The 16,265-nt window shown below is 35.5% G+C and overlaps 1 protein-coding gene across 3 annotated transcripts in view; it reads right to left on the minus strand.

Annotated features, from left to right (window-relative positions):
• LOC144451680 (forkhead box protein J3-like) overlaps window positions 1–12,944 on the minus strand; it is a 51,881-nt gene extending 38,937 nt beyond the window's left edge. For all 3 annotated transcript variants that reach the window (XM_078142578.1, XM_078142576.1, XM_078142577.1), the window contains exons 1-2: window positions 12,567–12,944; window positions 12,295–12,369 (exon numbers count right to left, since the gene is read on the minus strand). In XM_078142578.1, coding sequence (XP_077998704.1) covers window positions 12,295–12,369; window positions 12,567–12,935 — 444 coding nt within the window. In that variant the 5' untranslated portion in view covers window positions 12,936–12,944. The remainder of the gene's footprint in view (window positions 1–12,294; window positions 12,370–12,566) is intronic.
• Window positions 12,945–16,265: the final 3,321 nt, after the last annotated feature.

Below are 16,265 nucleotides of genomic sequence, written 5' to 3' on the forward strand. Positions count from 1 at the left end.
TTGTCCATTATTATGCCTTTCAACGTTTAATGTGATATCATCATTCTAAGATTGTGATGTCTATCTTTGTGAAAGATGGAAATGCCTTGTCAGTTATATGTGATAATTATAAAAGAAATACCTCATCAGTTATGCCATTCAATTTTTCATACAATTTTAGACAAACTATTTATTCAGATACACTATAACTCCATACATGTATCTATGATATATTCTGATAACCATTCTTATAATTAAAGTCTACACATGACTGCGTGTATGTTATCTATGCCCCATCTAACCTTGTCGTCTCATCAAAACAAACATGAATAGACAACAAAACAGTTCAAAAGGACATCAAAGACAAGCTTTTCATGCTAATTGTTTTATTCTTTCTTTTTTATATCCTACATGTGAACCTTCTAAACTTGAATAGTTTGTATGTACGAAGGTCATCAAATTCAACGTTTTAATTTAGTTCATACAAATACAGCCACTAAAATGCACTGCATTTATATTTTTGTCGAAGGGTGTATCAATATCAATGATATGATACGTTCATGTACAACAAACAGGTCAGGTTAGCTACACACTTCGCTATTGGCACTTACTTTCTGATAGGTCTAATCAAGCCTTTCACATTCAATTCATCAGTTTGGTGAACAGAATGATTTTGAGGTTTGTGAGGCATGAAAGTGTTGGCTTTGAAATGTAAAGTGGTTTTGTTGGGAAACAGCAGACATTTCAATTCAAAGTTAATGTACATCTATACTAGCATTTAGTGATTTTGACCATGGGAACGAACGAGAACCAGATTCCACAGATTTTGAACCAGATTTTTAACACTTTAATTCATGACTGTAACTGTATGTAATTACACCCTATATACATGTATCAGGTTTATTAAAATGCATTCAACATTTTTCCTATACATGACGTAATGCGATTGGAAATTAATTAATCAACTTTTTATACAATCTATATTCTTACATACACATTTATGAGGTAAAGTTGTGAGATATGATGTATGTTATATATTACTTCAGTTTCTAAGAAAACTACTCCCAAATGTTCATTTTTCCTTTTGGATTCACTAATTGAAAATTGGGTTTCTTATTTTATCTTTCAACCGCAAGAACCGCACTACGATCAAAGCATTACGTGAACAAAACATTGTACGATAATCCTTGTACGGTTAAAAAACCCACGATCTGGGCAGGCTTATCAGTTCTGTACATTGTGCGTTCTACTCGTCAATGCAAAATATGACGCATAGCCTTAGGATTGCAAATGGATAAGAAGGTATGAGAAGGGTCACCAGGGGGTTGACAGCGAGTATTCCCTCAACATTGGCTATAAATCACAAGGGGGGCAGACTGCCATACAAAGTGTAACATTTCAAATGTTTCATTTCATCTAACTGACAAGTAATTTGTTGTAAGTATGAGCAAATCTGACTTTGGTGTGAATTGTGAATTATACAGTAAGATAACCTTCAATTCAAATCAATAATTCAACACTTCTTTCTATCATTAATGAATAGCATAAATTTCGATTTTTACGAAGCGAACTTTCACTTATTTTGTAGACCTGGGAATGCCACATATGAAATAACAAAATAAAAATAAGACTTTTTTTTTCGTTTCTCATTTTATGAGATTCGTTCTATATTTAATGAAATTTAATATTTCTTTTCTGTTTCTTCTTTTTATTGAGATATTTCCTTTTATCCATAAATATTCATGACAGACAGATCAAATAATTATATTTATTTTGTCAGCATAGGCTCAAATCACACATTTTCCCAATATTTTATGTCTCTGTCAATGGCCGGGGGAGGGGGGGGGGGAGGGGGAATGGGGATGGGGGTAGGAGAGATGAGAGGGAGAGAAATAGGGGTGGGAGAGATGGATGAGATGGGTAGGATAGGAGAAATGTGGCAGGGATGGGTGGGTAACAATTTGGAATGATTACTTCTATCCTGTACCTCTTCATCACATCACAGATCAGCATTGTGATATAAGAATTTTTGTAGCAAAACTTACACATGTGCCAGGTAGCCTAGAATCCTGTCAATTGTTGTTGTGGAAATAACAAATTCAAAGTCTGTATAGATTCCACACTATGTGCCAGGGTGTTGCTTACATTTTCCTACTCTTGTTATCTTATCAGTACAGTCACAAGAATTACATACGACCATTCTTCTGTTCTAGACCAACTTTCTCCACAGCTCTGACACAAAACTGATTTCTACAACCATAATTTAGTCATAAGTAGCACATCTATCACAGACTTTTTTATTCAAAGGTAAAACTTTCCTTTACTTTTTCAACCTATTTCTGAACCTAAATTAAATATGTAATGAAAAATCTGTTGAATTAATTAAAAGACAGAAGCCGAGTTTATCAACTTTTTTTACTCAAATGAAAATACTTAGATAAAACCTCAATTAAATTATTGTAGTATAATACAATGTCGATGAATGACTTCTATAACATTATAACTGTCTACTACCATTGTTAGAACAGTTGACTGCATTGTTGAGATGACCTCCACATCCTTAATACGTAAAATAACTTACGTCACCAGGATACACGTCATCGGCTCATTTATATGTTATATCTTAACACCAGGTTTGGGTTCAGTCAATTGCAAGTGATGGTACAGTATGCATCAGTAAATAAATACACTGTAGAATACTGTGAGTATCTTTTAGATATAACAACAAAAATCACATGCCAAAATGTTTAAACTCAGCTAGTGTCCCTTTAAATACAAGAGACTTTTCGCCAAAGTAAGTTTTGTGTATCTAAAATTATGAAGTGGTAGAAATTTAGAATTTATTCCTTATATTTTTTTCTAAATCTCAAAGTGTTTAGACTTTTTTCAGACTTTTCTTCATGCTCAAGGAACTATTTCCACTTTGTAAACAACACTACTTACTGCGCACTCACGGTTTATGCTAAGCCGATCTATAATTAGACCACAGACGAGCAAACACCGCCAACTTTACGAATCATTACAACTAAATTTGGCCGAGTTCTTTCAGTTTGTTGTTACTACATTCCTGCACATACAAAGTGCTCCTGGCTAAAGAGGACACCTGTGTTACCAAGGCATCCGACCAAAACAGTCTAGTGTGGGTTACACGTGCGTAATCTTCCGATTGTTACTCGTCACGATTTATGACCGCATCGTAAAAATCCGGCCAATCACAACTCAGCAGCTGAATAAAATACGATTTAAAATACTCAGGATTATGGCCTGATCAATTTCGTCACTGTAAAAGAATGTACTCTACCTTTTTCATTCACAATCTAATAGACAGTCAGTGACGTCAGAAGCCGCTCATGGATTTACTTAACGGCACTTTAGTTCTATTTACGGAACCACCAGGTATTGTCTTTATGTTAATGTGTAACAAAGATAGTACAGGTACACAACTTTTACACATTCAGACAAACCCCTGTGACGTCAAAGCTCCTCTCACAAAGGCCTATTGAACAATAGGAGTAGCAATTTGGTGGAGTCCTTCCAGGGCTTGCCAAGTCAAGCATAGAAAACTGGAACATGTTGTAGATGTTCACACACACTAAAAGTAACATTCTATTTCATATTACACCAAGCATGTTAACACATATATAAATGTTCACTCCAATACAGTAAAATTCAATAACAAGTACATGTACAATGTACATACTTAATAATCAAGCTCAAAGTCATGCTACAAAAAGTTCCATACTTCCAACTACAAGGAAACACATACAAATTTACACTATGTTACTAAATGTGCCATTATTTTTATTAGCATGCACATACATGTTCACAACCATTACATGTTAAAAAGTTCTGTACTGTCAATAAATACTAACTGCATGCGTACACAATCATGTTCAAAGTTCCGTCATTTCAATAAATACTAACAGCATGCATACACAACCATGTTCAAAGTTCTGTAATTTTAATAAATACTAACGGCATACACATTCACAACCACGTTCAAAGTTCTGTAATTTCAACACATACTAACTGCATGCATACACATTCACAACCATGTTCAAAGTTCTGTACTTTCAACACATACTAACTGCATGCATACACATTCACAACCACGTTCAAAGTTCTGTACTTTCAACACATACTAACTGCATGCATACATATTCACAACCATGTTCAAAGTTCTGTAATTTCAACAACCAGTAATTGCAAACATATTCACAACCATGCTCAAAAACTTCTGTAATTCAACAAATAGTAACTCTATATACATCCTCAGAAATATACAAAAAGTTTTAAAAGTTATAGCCAATTAAATCAGTTATGCTATTTTTTTTTGTAACTATCACCTATCACCATAAGTTGTATACATGTGTGTGTTATTTGACTTTGAAATAAGATGTACTGATGTAGTGATCTTAAATGCATTCAACAAACACTCATGGTCCTACAACTGTAAAAATAACATTGACACAATACTAGAAATTCACAGTCCTGAAAATGAATCAGCTGCAGACTTTGTTTAATGACACACAAACAAGACCATGTGTTAATTTCCACTACTACAAACCCTCTAAAGTGCGCAATATGTTTTGTATCAATTATTTTGGTCCAGTGTAGCGTAAAATTTCAGCAAAAGTCTTTTAATCTTAATGATGACGACTTCTCAGGAATCCTTCCACTATTCTTTCACAACACCAGCGTTAAACACTCCAAATACACAATTTCATCTTCTAGAAATTCAACTCTGAATGCTCCTTTACAAATTTCCTGTCTATTCTCACAACGACAGCTGATAAAAACCGCCAGCCTTTCTTTAAATAATCACTCACTTACTACACAGTACTAGATATAAGGAAACATAGCTACATGTACATCTACTCTCTGTGCTGACCTCAATTTGAACTCTTGCGAACTTTCACAAATTGGGGTCTGAGTCCGCGTCCTTTGTCGGGAAATTTTCAATCCACTTTTGGGCCTTTGTGTTTTTATCAAAATTGTTTTTTTATAATTTTCACTTTCTCGATATAAACCCCCTGATGTTATAATTAGAAAGATATGTACATCCGAAGCGTGTTTCATTTCTAATGTTTCAATCTCCCTACTATATTAAACATCGGAAGATTTATTTTTCATGTGTGAGACGGGTAATTACTGATATTATTTCCTTACAGATTACATTAAAGGTCATCAACTCATATTTTGTCATCTGACTGACTAAGTCTATCAATCATATTCAGGAATTCTAGGTATATATTCATCATTTATCTTCTATGAAATTTTTAAACTTTAGTGAATGAAATACATTTGTGATCACTCCATACTGCAAGAAAATATGCTAATGATATGTAAATTGTATTATGCTAATTATATGCTAATACATATGTAAATGAGATTTTCCTATTTTTTTCAAATTTGTGGCAAAATTGGCCTCATCTAATTTCAATCTGATGTGATTAGTGGTCTTTGTTTAAGATTTCAAAACTATTGTGACACAAAGTATACAAATTTTGGAACTGATTTTGAAAAAGAATTCTAGTAAAATACTTCTTGAAATTCCCTCGGGTACATGTGGATTCTTACTCACATATCTGAATCAAACATAGTTCTAAAAACACTTTAAATAGATCAGCAAACATACAAAAAGATTGATATGACAACCACAAATATACATTACAAGTTATTTTGCTAGTATCAAATAAAATCAGGGCAAGTCATCTTTTATTTCAGACTTGAGTGTGTACAATGTTCGTCCACTCACACACCTAATGTTTACCCTTTCACCTTTCGTTAGTTAACTACACCCACATGATCTATTGACCCCAGAACTTAACCAGTCCAATAAAAATGACATACACATCAGTTCCTTGTATTTTATTGTCACTTAAAAATTACAAGATAAACAAATCTACATGTGCATTCTACTACACTACACTTCACTCAACACCATTTAGGTTCTCACCTTCATTAAAACTCTTTTCACAGAAGCTTGCCCAAGCTGTTAGACAAACTATCAAGACCAGTGATCCTGATCACAAGACTTCATGTTGAGATAGACACCATAAAGATAACATACAAACATCATATACACAGTGTGGACTCTTTATTTAGTTTACGATAGAAACAGTAACTGTATGAAAGAAAGAGTTCAGTTGGCTGCTGACCATGGATTTTGTTTGAACTTCAAGAAATTATACCTCATGTCTATTGTAATTATAATAGTGTGCATGCTGTTAATGTTTATATCATTAACTAAATAAAGAGTCCACACAGTGTAAGTGCTGTTTGTGTATTATCTTTATCTCAACACGAAACCTTACTTGTGATCAGGCTCACTGATTGATAGTTCGTTTAATAGCTTGGGCAAGCTTCTTCGAAAAGAGCCATAACTAATCAATATCGTCTGATTCCAACATTACTTCCTACAGTATATTTCAATAACGTTCCTTGGATTTGCAACAACGTTTCAATTACTAACCCATTTTCTGAAGTATTTACGTACTATTCCACTGAATATACAAATGATTAATTTAATTCAAGTTGTCAACATTTTCTTCTTCAAGGACATAATTTGCAACAAATTTAGGTGTAAAGAACCTGTTGTGACAAACAAAGCTGTAGAAAAGAATTGGTCAATAATAAAAGAATCAGCCTAAGTAATAATTACATGTATGAATCCATGGATAACACTAATCTAAGAACCTGGGATTTAATCCCTGGAATTTAAAATAATTTCTGAAAAACAAAATAGTGCACACCTCCTAAAACACTAGAACTGCAACATGTAATAATATTATTAAACTTTATTCGTCCAAATAAATTCAGAAAGTTGTTGAATGGTTGCCGCAAGACAACCGCTCTATGCCCTAGTGTTGAAGAAGCAGAAGGAAGTCGGAGTACCAGTGGGAAAACCTGCGTTGTTCGGCTGAGTTAAACTGAGCATCACCCTTCTTACATACAGACCTGGTTAAATTTTTAATCAAACCAGCCGACATCAGTTGGGTTCGAACACAGACTGCAGAGGTAAGAGGCATACGAGCTTTCCACTCGGCCACCAACAACTCGCATTAATGTATTAATACTGGGTAGATGTGTTTCAATCCTAGCTGTACTTGCTTGTCACTTCCCTAACACATAATTTATTAGTTGGTTGTGGTGGGTAAGGTCTGTTATTACCATATTTCAATTTGCTTGACTGCCATCGAACTATTCCATCATCAGGATATTGACAGTTTCCTTACTGAAGGAGTGCATGATAGTCTTTCAAGAGAATCAACCTACCAATATGTCTAGTTACGTTGAGAATCAACATACCAATGTATCTAGGTATGAGTTTCTATCATTTTTTGCATAAAACGTTTAATTTTTTTTTTTTTTTTTTTTTTTTTTTTGGGGGGGGGGGAATCTAATAAATATTCCATATAAATATCACTCACTGTAACATATTTATTTAATATCTAATGTCAATTTCCATGGTTATAACATCTTTGTAATAATCTATCGCATTTTCGCATTTTGTTTTTCAAATTTTAGTCATACACCTCATCACTTCACGAATAACAAACAGCAGGCGAAATCAAAATAACAACAACAAAGTGTTTACTGAAATGCCAGAAAACCTTACACTAATGATATCCCTGGAGACAATTAGTGTTCCAATACGCAGACATAACATCAACAGAATGTATTTGAATCTATTGATGTCGTGAGTCTATGACCACTGAATCATTATTTTGGACTAACAAATTAGATTTGTAGTCTACGTTGACCACTTACAGTTTTCAAACTATTGTAGAATTAAGCCGTAGTTGAAATAATTTACACGTAGCTGTATATACATCCCAGCTTTAAATTTAATGATGATACTAGTGTGTTCCATTTCAAATCAGGAGCTTTCACTGTAGTTGGTAATCAGATGCGAGCAAGTTAAACGAAGGGGATATTAACGAAATTCCTGCATCCCAGAGGATGCAGTGATAATTTTTATTGGGGTCCCAAGTCCATAATTATGTGTAAAAACGCAAAAATATTGCATCATATAAAACCCTGCAAGTACATGTAGTTATCCCCAACTCCCGTAAAAAGTCTGCAAGATACAACATTTCCGCCAATGCTATCAGCAAGTACTCGCATGATTTAGAAGCGTTGTAGGGCTGAACAACACAACGTATCTTACAGTCTACCCAGTAAATTGCCTACCTACTTCTCAGTCTTTATGAAAACACTGCCTGAAAAAATACTACACAAACATTGGAAGAAAAGTGTAATTCACAAGTACACATTCTTTCTGTCAACACACTGGGGTCAATAAACCATGAATTGATGTACAAATATACCACCGCTTACCTCCATGAAAATTGCAAAATAGAAAGCATTTATAACTCACACTACATTATGCTCTAATAGCCCAACGACAAGCTTTCCAAAGAGCCTAAAAATACGTTCGGCCATTTCTAATGACGTCTTTCATTTTTATGATGTGTCTGAAGAACAATTAACAACACACATGATCACATTTTAATTATCTCGGCAATGTAGTGTAACAGTCTCATGCCTTGGCAATCAATTTCTGCTTAAATTAAAAGTAGTAAATTCAGATATTATCAGACATTTTCGTGACTATTAAGACACATTCATGTATCTACATGTTTGTGTGTCTTCTGAATTAGAACTCTTCAACTACCTCCTCAAAAAAGCAAATACAACTTACAAAGACTATTTCAAACCCCTGAGATGAAAAATTGTAAATCTGCAAAGTTTCCAACAAACCAATTTGAATTTCCAATAAAAAGAGACTGGAAACTCTATAAAATTTTACAACTGTCGATTCTAAACTAATGAAAACTGTTGAGAGAATCTTGTCTATTCTGTGTACTATTTCGAACTGATTTCAATCACAATAGTAAAGCACACAAACAAACAAACCCACAGACAAACAAACACACAAAGGCTGAGTCTCTATATATTTAGCAAGTACACTTTTAAATATTTTTATAACACTAGCCAGGCCTGTCATTTGAAATTATAAACCTTTACTATAAATACAGACAAAAGCCTACGACCGTTTTAACGGATACTTTGTCAATAAGTAATAATGGAGCTACATTTTCAGTTCACATACTACACGTGTACACATGAAGATTTACTGTCGTGTTGATAACCAGCCATCTTAAATGAAATGATATGAATCAATGAACTGTTATCGCAAACTAAACTCATTTGATAGTTTTAAATAAATTTGAAGTATAAGTTATTCAACCTAATCAGTGAACTGTTAAGGGTGGTAAGCAGGTAAAATCTATCTGAGTTCCCCAGTCGTTTTACCAGGGTTTCCCACCAGTGTTTTTGTTAAGGGAGGTAAGTAGGTAAAATCTACCTGACTTCCCCACATCATTAATGAGGATTCAATGTTTTCGTTAAGGGTGGCAAGTAGGTAAAATCTACCTGAGCCCAACAGGGCTTTTACCAGGGTTCCCTACCAGCGTTTTTGGTAAGGGCAGTAAGTAGGTAAAATCAATCTGACTTCGGGGGTCACTTTATCCTGACTTCCCAGGTCACTTTACCAGGGTCCCTACCACTATGTTTTTGTAAAGGGCAGTAACCAGGCAAAATCTACCTAAGTTCCATGGGTATTTATTTTATCAGGGTTCCCCACTAAAATTATGGTTCAAACGAGTCAAAGTACATGTATGGAGAAATATGCATGTTCTCCCACTTTTTTTACAAGGTTTTTCCAAACCTGAACATTGCTAATCATATATTGTTCATGACAAGTACCCTGACTAATAATGACAGTCATTGTAATTACTATAACTGTCTTTTCAGATTATGTAACTATAATTGGTTAATTGGATTAAGTCACAAAATTCTTGAATGTGCTTATCATTCCTTTTAATGTGAACATGTCTCACGCTTTACTCATAGTCACTGCCAGCATAATTAAAAGCTGGTCACTGCTCATTTTAGTGGTACCTGCAATATCTACAATTCTGCCATCATCCTGTACCACAATATGTAGCCGTATTCCATATCCAATCACATCAATAAACAGAAGTGACTTTCCATTGTTTATTTACATTCAATTAGTTGTCATTCAAAGTATATGTATTTTATAATATTTGTATCGCTGTAAACAATACATTATCCTCAACCTTCTCTGTTTACCAAATATCCAGTGTGTGTGTGTGTGTGTGTGTGCATGTGCGTGTGTGTGTGTATGTGAGTATGTGTGTGTATGTGTGTGTATGTGTGTGTGTGTGTGTGTGTGTGTGTGTGTGTGTGTGTGTGTGTGTGTGTGTGTCTGGGTGTATTCACTTTCCCCTTACCATACATGTGCAGTAAATCTTTCCCATGTATCAGTACCTTAAGTTCTACTTGCTGAGATTATAGCACAAATCTCCTTCACTATTTATTTTTGTTTGTATCCAGAAAGTCTCAGTTGTGTCACTAATCCTCTACAGTGTACTACAGCATTAACCACACAAAATAACAGCTGTTGTACCTCAAGTGTTTGTAGATTAATTAATTAATTAATTAGTGAGTTAATTAGTTCACTTTACTGAGACTTTAATATGCAGAAATAAACAACACAATCTTGTATCTTCCTCATCTGTCCTTATCCTAGGTAGTGAGTGTTCACGAAGTGTGTCCTCGAAGTCAATTTCATGCATGACTGACACACAGCTATTTCTTTAGGCTCCACAAATATTTTGGTGTTCCCCAATTTCTTACGATTTGGCGACTACAAAGAAAATCTATTTTTGATCATTTTCACAACAAATTGTGTCAGAAATTCCATTTTTTTAAAATCATGTTCAAATGTTGTCTCACGTTAGTGGAGATACCATTCATGGGGTTATGATTACCTGCAGCTTTCCCTCTAGATAATGATAGCCAAATTTTGTTGTTCGGAGTCAAAATGAGAAAAACTGGCATTTCTTGTGAGTCACCACATATTAATTAGAGATAAGGGAACACCATATTTTGGTGCATCACTAGAAATTGTGTACGTCAGTGGTGCGTCAAATTGGCTAAGAGGGCACACTGATTCACTGTATTATAATACCAGGCAAGCTTGAAGAACTCTACCTGACATTACCTGTCCAACTACAGTATATATAATGTTTTCAAACTCTGATATTTTGGTTCGGGATGATAAAATAAAGGGACAGGTTTATAAATGTTATTCCTGACTCCACTGCATGCAAAAGACTGATATAAATTGTTTAATTACAGTGAAACTTTTATACAATGTTATCTCATTCTAATTTACTTCCCCAAAATAAGCTGTTCGGACAACTTCCTTCCAAACGCTTTGGAGTAAGACTTATCACACTATTTTATTAACCATATTTGGCAAGCAGGATATTTTGTGTACAGAACATCACTGACGTTCAAGTTCAAAATCCTTCAATTTTTGGGGAGAAAGGGATATCTACTCTGCAGACCATCACTCAAGTTCAAGATCAAAATTCTACATTCAATACTAAACTGCAAAAAAGGGCTTGTTCATCTGTTATGTTCATGTTTAAAAGATATTCTCAAAAAATTATGTTTGGACTTGAGAACTCTATCAATCACTGTCAAGTGAAATGTTTTTCCCTGTTCAGATGTTTAGATGTTCTAATAATTCTGTATTGCTCCTGTGCTGTCAATGCTTTCACTTGTTATCACATGAACTTTAGGGACACATGCAGATTAGTGGACCACGGATAGTTGGAAAGACAAATTGGTTTATGCTAGGGGGTTCAACACCATCCTTAGCCCTGACTTGACAGTTATTTTTTTAAGCAACATAACTTGAAAAACTGATTCGCTTTTCTTTTACGTTGACCACAAACGACCGAAACGGACATGCAACTTACAACTTGTTGACTTCCTGAAGAAAAACACCTGTTGCATAAGTTCGGTATACATTAGTTTTGGAACTGCGCGGTTGTCCAGTTTATGGCACTCGTAACGAAAATGTAGCTACTTATTGATGGTAACATGCTGGATGACGAAGCAGGTTTATTGACAAGCCTCCGATGTAAATAAATTTGTGCGTCTGCTTTCAAACCGAAACTATTTACGCGGTCCAACCCCCAAACATGTTAGCGCTTCGCGTCTAATAGATTTATTTCATTGTGGTCGTGTTCTATCCCCATTCGTCCCCAAAAACGTTGGCATTTTTTAAGTTTGTCAAGTGCATTTAATTCTTGGCAAATGTCCATGGTACACCGTAATCAACAGAAAACGAAAATAAAAGGAAGCCGTTCACACAGGCTTTGAGAATGACACACTATACTATAGTATAATAAATGACAGTTCTTAGCTTACCTTTCCCGGGTCATCCTTTGAACGCGGTACCTTCAGGAAACACTTGTTAAGGGACAGGTTGTGCCTGATTGAATTCTGAAAAAAAAGAGGGAAAACACACAACATGTTAGGAAAATGTCAAGATATAAAATTGGCTGAAATGACACTCTACCTAAAAGCAACGTATACGGGAAATATGTATGTGTGACGTTCGTTACTTGCACAGGGAAGACGTAGTGACACCTGCATTGTGCAACGCCTTCTCGCATTTATTTACATTCGGAAATTCTTACCTTCCAGCCATTGCCAGCTTCTCTGTAATAAGGAAAATTTTCGCAAATCCACTGGTAAATTTCACTTAGTGTCATCTTCTTATTTGGTGAACTGTTTATTGCAAATGTTATCAAATTTGCGTATGAGTACGGAGGTTTCCCATCCTTATGTTGCTGAGCTTCATTCTGATCTAACGTCGCTGTTGGATCAAGCGGTGATCCGGGAGTGTTCCTCATCGGGATTATCCCTCTTTTCTGGTTTAGTACACTGTTTGGTAGTTGCTGTCCTTTACCGCCAACCGAGTTGCTGCCCATGGCACCTCCAACGGTTAGACGAGGCAACCAGTCCATTGCGGTCAAGCTGCTCTCTAAACTTTGCGACTCCGCCATCTTGGTTCTCTTTCGTACTGGAGACATATAACTCCCTCCCGGGGTCACTTGTATCTATTCGCTAATATCGAATAAATTACCCATTATCAGCAGAAAACTCTCCAAAAATAAAACCTCACATGACAAAATATTTTAATAAGCTATTTGTCATGATCTTAATTGTTATATATGCAAGACATGTCGTGAATATTTCCCAATATGCATGTAAGCACTAAAGTAGTGCAGCGGACTCACAGGACTGATTACAGCTACTGAGCATCATACCCCCTGCGATGAGTTCCATGGCAGCAGTCACGCAGTGACATCATTTTCCCGCGAAATTATAATCGAAAAGTTCGCCACCACAGTTAATGTTTTTGAAAATTGCCATAATTTTCGTGGTATTACTATGATTAGTGTACGTTTAAAACAAAATTGCCGAATAAATCTAAAAGTCAGCAATTACGTATTTCTGTATGTATTTCGAATGCACGAAATATTTAGACATTGAAACTACTGTTCTCTGAAAGCATCATAGCATTAATGATTTATTTTAAACACAGAATTAGAAGCACTGAGATGTGACAAGGTGCACGTGTCCAGATGAATGGTCCAGAAAATAATGCCATTAATTGCCTTCGGGTCATGGACATTGTACGCAAAACCTAGAATTCATGTAGCTATGCATAATATGAACCCTAGTGATATTTTATTTAAAAAGAGAACTAAAATGTAACAAAAATTAAGGTGTCGAGCCGGGAGGACAGTGGTCCAGAAATAATGCTTGTTCAGGCATGAATGTGCATGGAGTTGGCCTATGTCACTTGACCACGTCTTAATATTGATTGCGAAACAGGTGTTTGCGAAGAATTAATGTAAACTCGTTTTTGTGTATTTTTTTTCACCAACGGGTTTTGCGATCACTCGAGATTTATCTTTCATTCGAAATGTATTTTTTTAAAAATCATCCGAATGTTTAGACAAAAGAAAAAACAGTAATAAAAAAGTCTCGTTGCTAGTCTTGTACGTACGATACGTCTTACATCACGATCGTTGTTTTGCTTCGGTTTGTGAGATGAGATGAGATGAGATGAGATAAGATGAGATGAGATGAGATGAGATGAAAATTACAGACCGCGATGTCCATGATGTAAACAGAGATCTATATAGAAGGACTAGTTCGGGAAATGTTGCCTGACTGGGCATGTTGTCGTTTTGGCCCGAGGATATATATCTTCCTACTCGTACGTATCATAGCCCTGCTCTTTAAGGCATGTTATGAGGCTATACTAGTATGTACACCTACATATCTATACACGTACACACCTTGAATGTTCAAATACGTTTCAGACGTGTATTCTCGAACAGAACACGATAATTATAAGCGGATGCAGACCTCAGTGGTACGCGTCACCGGTCACCCAATCTGATTATATCATACTAGATGGCAGTTAGTGAACTTAACGCGATTTCTCAGTTTATTTACGTGTCCCTCTCTTTCCTACGTCGTATTTTTTTTCTTCATGGTCGAGCGCCTTGTTCTTTCTGGCAACAAATAAAACACGACAATAAACGTAAAGAAACGCCACTATTCTCAAATTTTAATGAGTTTGGATACCAACCACACACACAAATTCTAAGTCAAAGGAAACAGAAGCTTCCAAGATACATATTATATCATGTCCATGGGAGATTTTTATTTCAGGGTTCATAATCTTCGGATTTTTTTTTTAAGGGTAAACTTTTGTTTTATTTTATTAGTTATCAGTCCCCACTCGGCTTTCGTAGAATTCTCTTTCAAGTTGCTTTGCATGGAGGTGGTACTTTGCAAGATCTCTTCCGTTGTCGACTTGCAAGTTTCAATGACAGTATACAGTACTATAGTCGATGTAACGTCAGCTCACGATCAGTTAGCACTCAGACCACTAACGAATCATGATAGTAGCAAATTTGACTATTACTACGTAGACGTCGAACGGTTACGTACTTAGCTAGTAGCTCAGACATCGTCACGCGTCATCATCATATTTGCTCGACGTTCGCCGGCGTTCGATCGAGTGGTTGTGCTGAGTCATGGTCAGTTTCATTGGGTTGTTGATTGCAGTTGGATATTGACACAAACTATTCAATCTTACCAATAGAGGGCGTTTGTTTTTAAAATACTAGTATATCTCTCACACATCATGTGTACACATTTACTAGAGTCTGGTTCACAGGGGCGTGTAATATTTCATAGATTGCTGTTTTCCAGGTCTACAGACTAAATATAACAACCTTTTGATTAATATCTATTCCTACATGTAAAGGGAAGATGTCATATACCCCCCCCCCCCTACGTACATACAACACGTAGGGGGGGGGGGGGGGTATGACATCGCTACCGATTTTATAAGAATATCGCCAATCCCTATAATAACGTCATTGTTCTGTATTAGGACCGTCATAGACAAGAATAAAACCATTTAGGAAAGGAATACGAGTTTACAAGCGACTGTGATTGCTCCGGATCGGAGCGAGGCAATGACTATAGTTTTTTTTAGATAAAACGTAGCAAAAACGACTGTCGACAGTCTAGACATTTTCCTTAATAAAACTAAAAATGGAAACGAACAAAATATTAAAATATGGCACGTTTTAACCAAGGGACTGTTGCCTAGGAAAGCCTAGGGGATTCACACTTCAGTCCCTAATTAGTCTAGAATTCTAAACTGGTATAGTATTACGTTTAAAAAAACTTCAATACTAATACCCTATTAGGCTTTCGTACTTATGAAATACACAATGTAAAAGTAATGTAAGTGGAGTGATCAATTATTGAAAGTTTTATTTCTTCGCCCATCATTACTAGCTGCAATAGTTTTGTTTTATTTACACAAATTACAGTACTTTTATATTCCTATCTTATTTTATTTTGTGTGACTCAACATTGTTCGTTTTACTGTTTATTTTCTTACGTGGTTTGCAAAGAAAAACAAGGTTCTAGCGGAGGACCCAAAGCGACGTAGCGAAACCGCCATGGTACTGCATCTACCATGAGCTATAGAAACAGAAGTGCACGAGGAACGAGTGAAACAGTCCCAATCAATAAATGCTAAATCCCGGGGCTGATTCTGAAGGAGTGAGAGTTGTCCGAACGAACGTAACTGATAATAACCAAGTTATTCTCAGCACACTTTTCGTCTTAAAGTCACAACTACAAGTTTTTCATTTTAATTAGCTAATAAACACCATTATAAAGTTTCTTCCTGATTTTCTGTAGCTAATTTGTCAGCAAAAAATATAGCTTGCATTCATGTCGAATAATCTGTGGACGAATTTGTTTGTCACAAGGATTATCGATATTTTTTCAAA

Source organism: Glandiceps talaboti, chromosome 21 (assembly GCF_964340395.1).
Source record: "Glandiceps talaboti chromosome 21, keGlaTala1.1, whole genome shotgun sequence".
Taxonomy (NCBI): domain Eukaryota; kingdom Metazoa; phylum Hemichordata; class Enteropneusta; family Spengelidae; genus Glandiceps; species Glandiceps talaboti.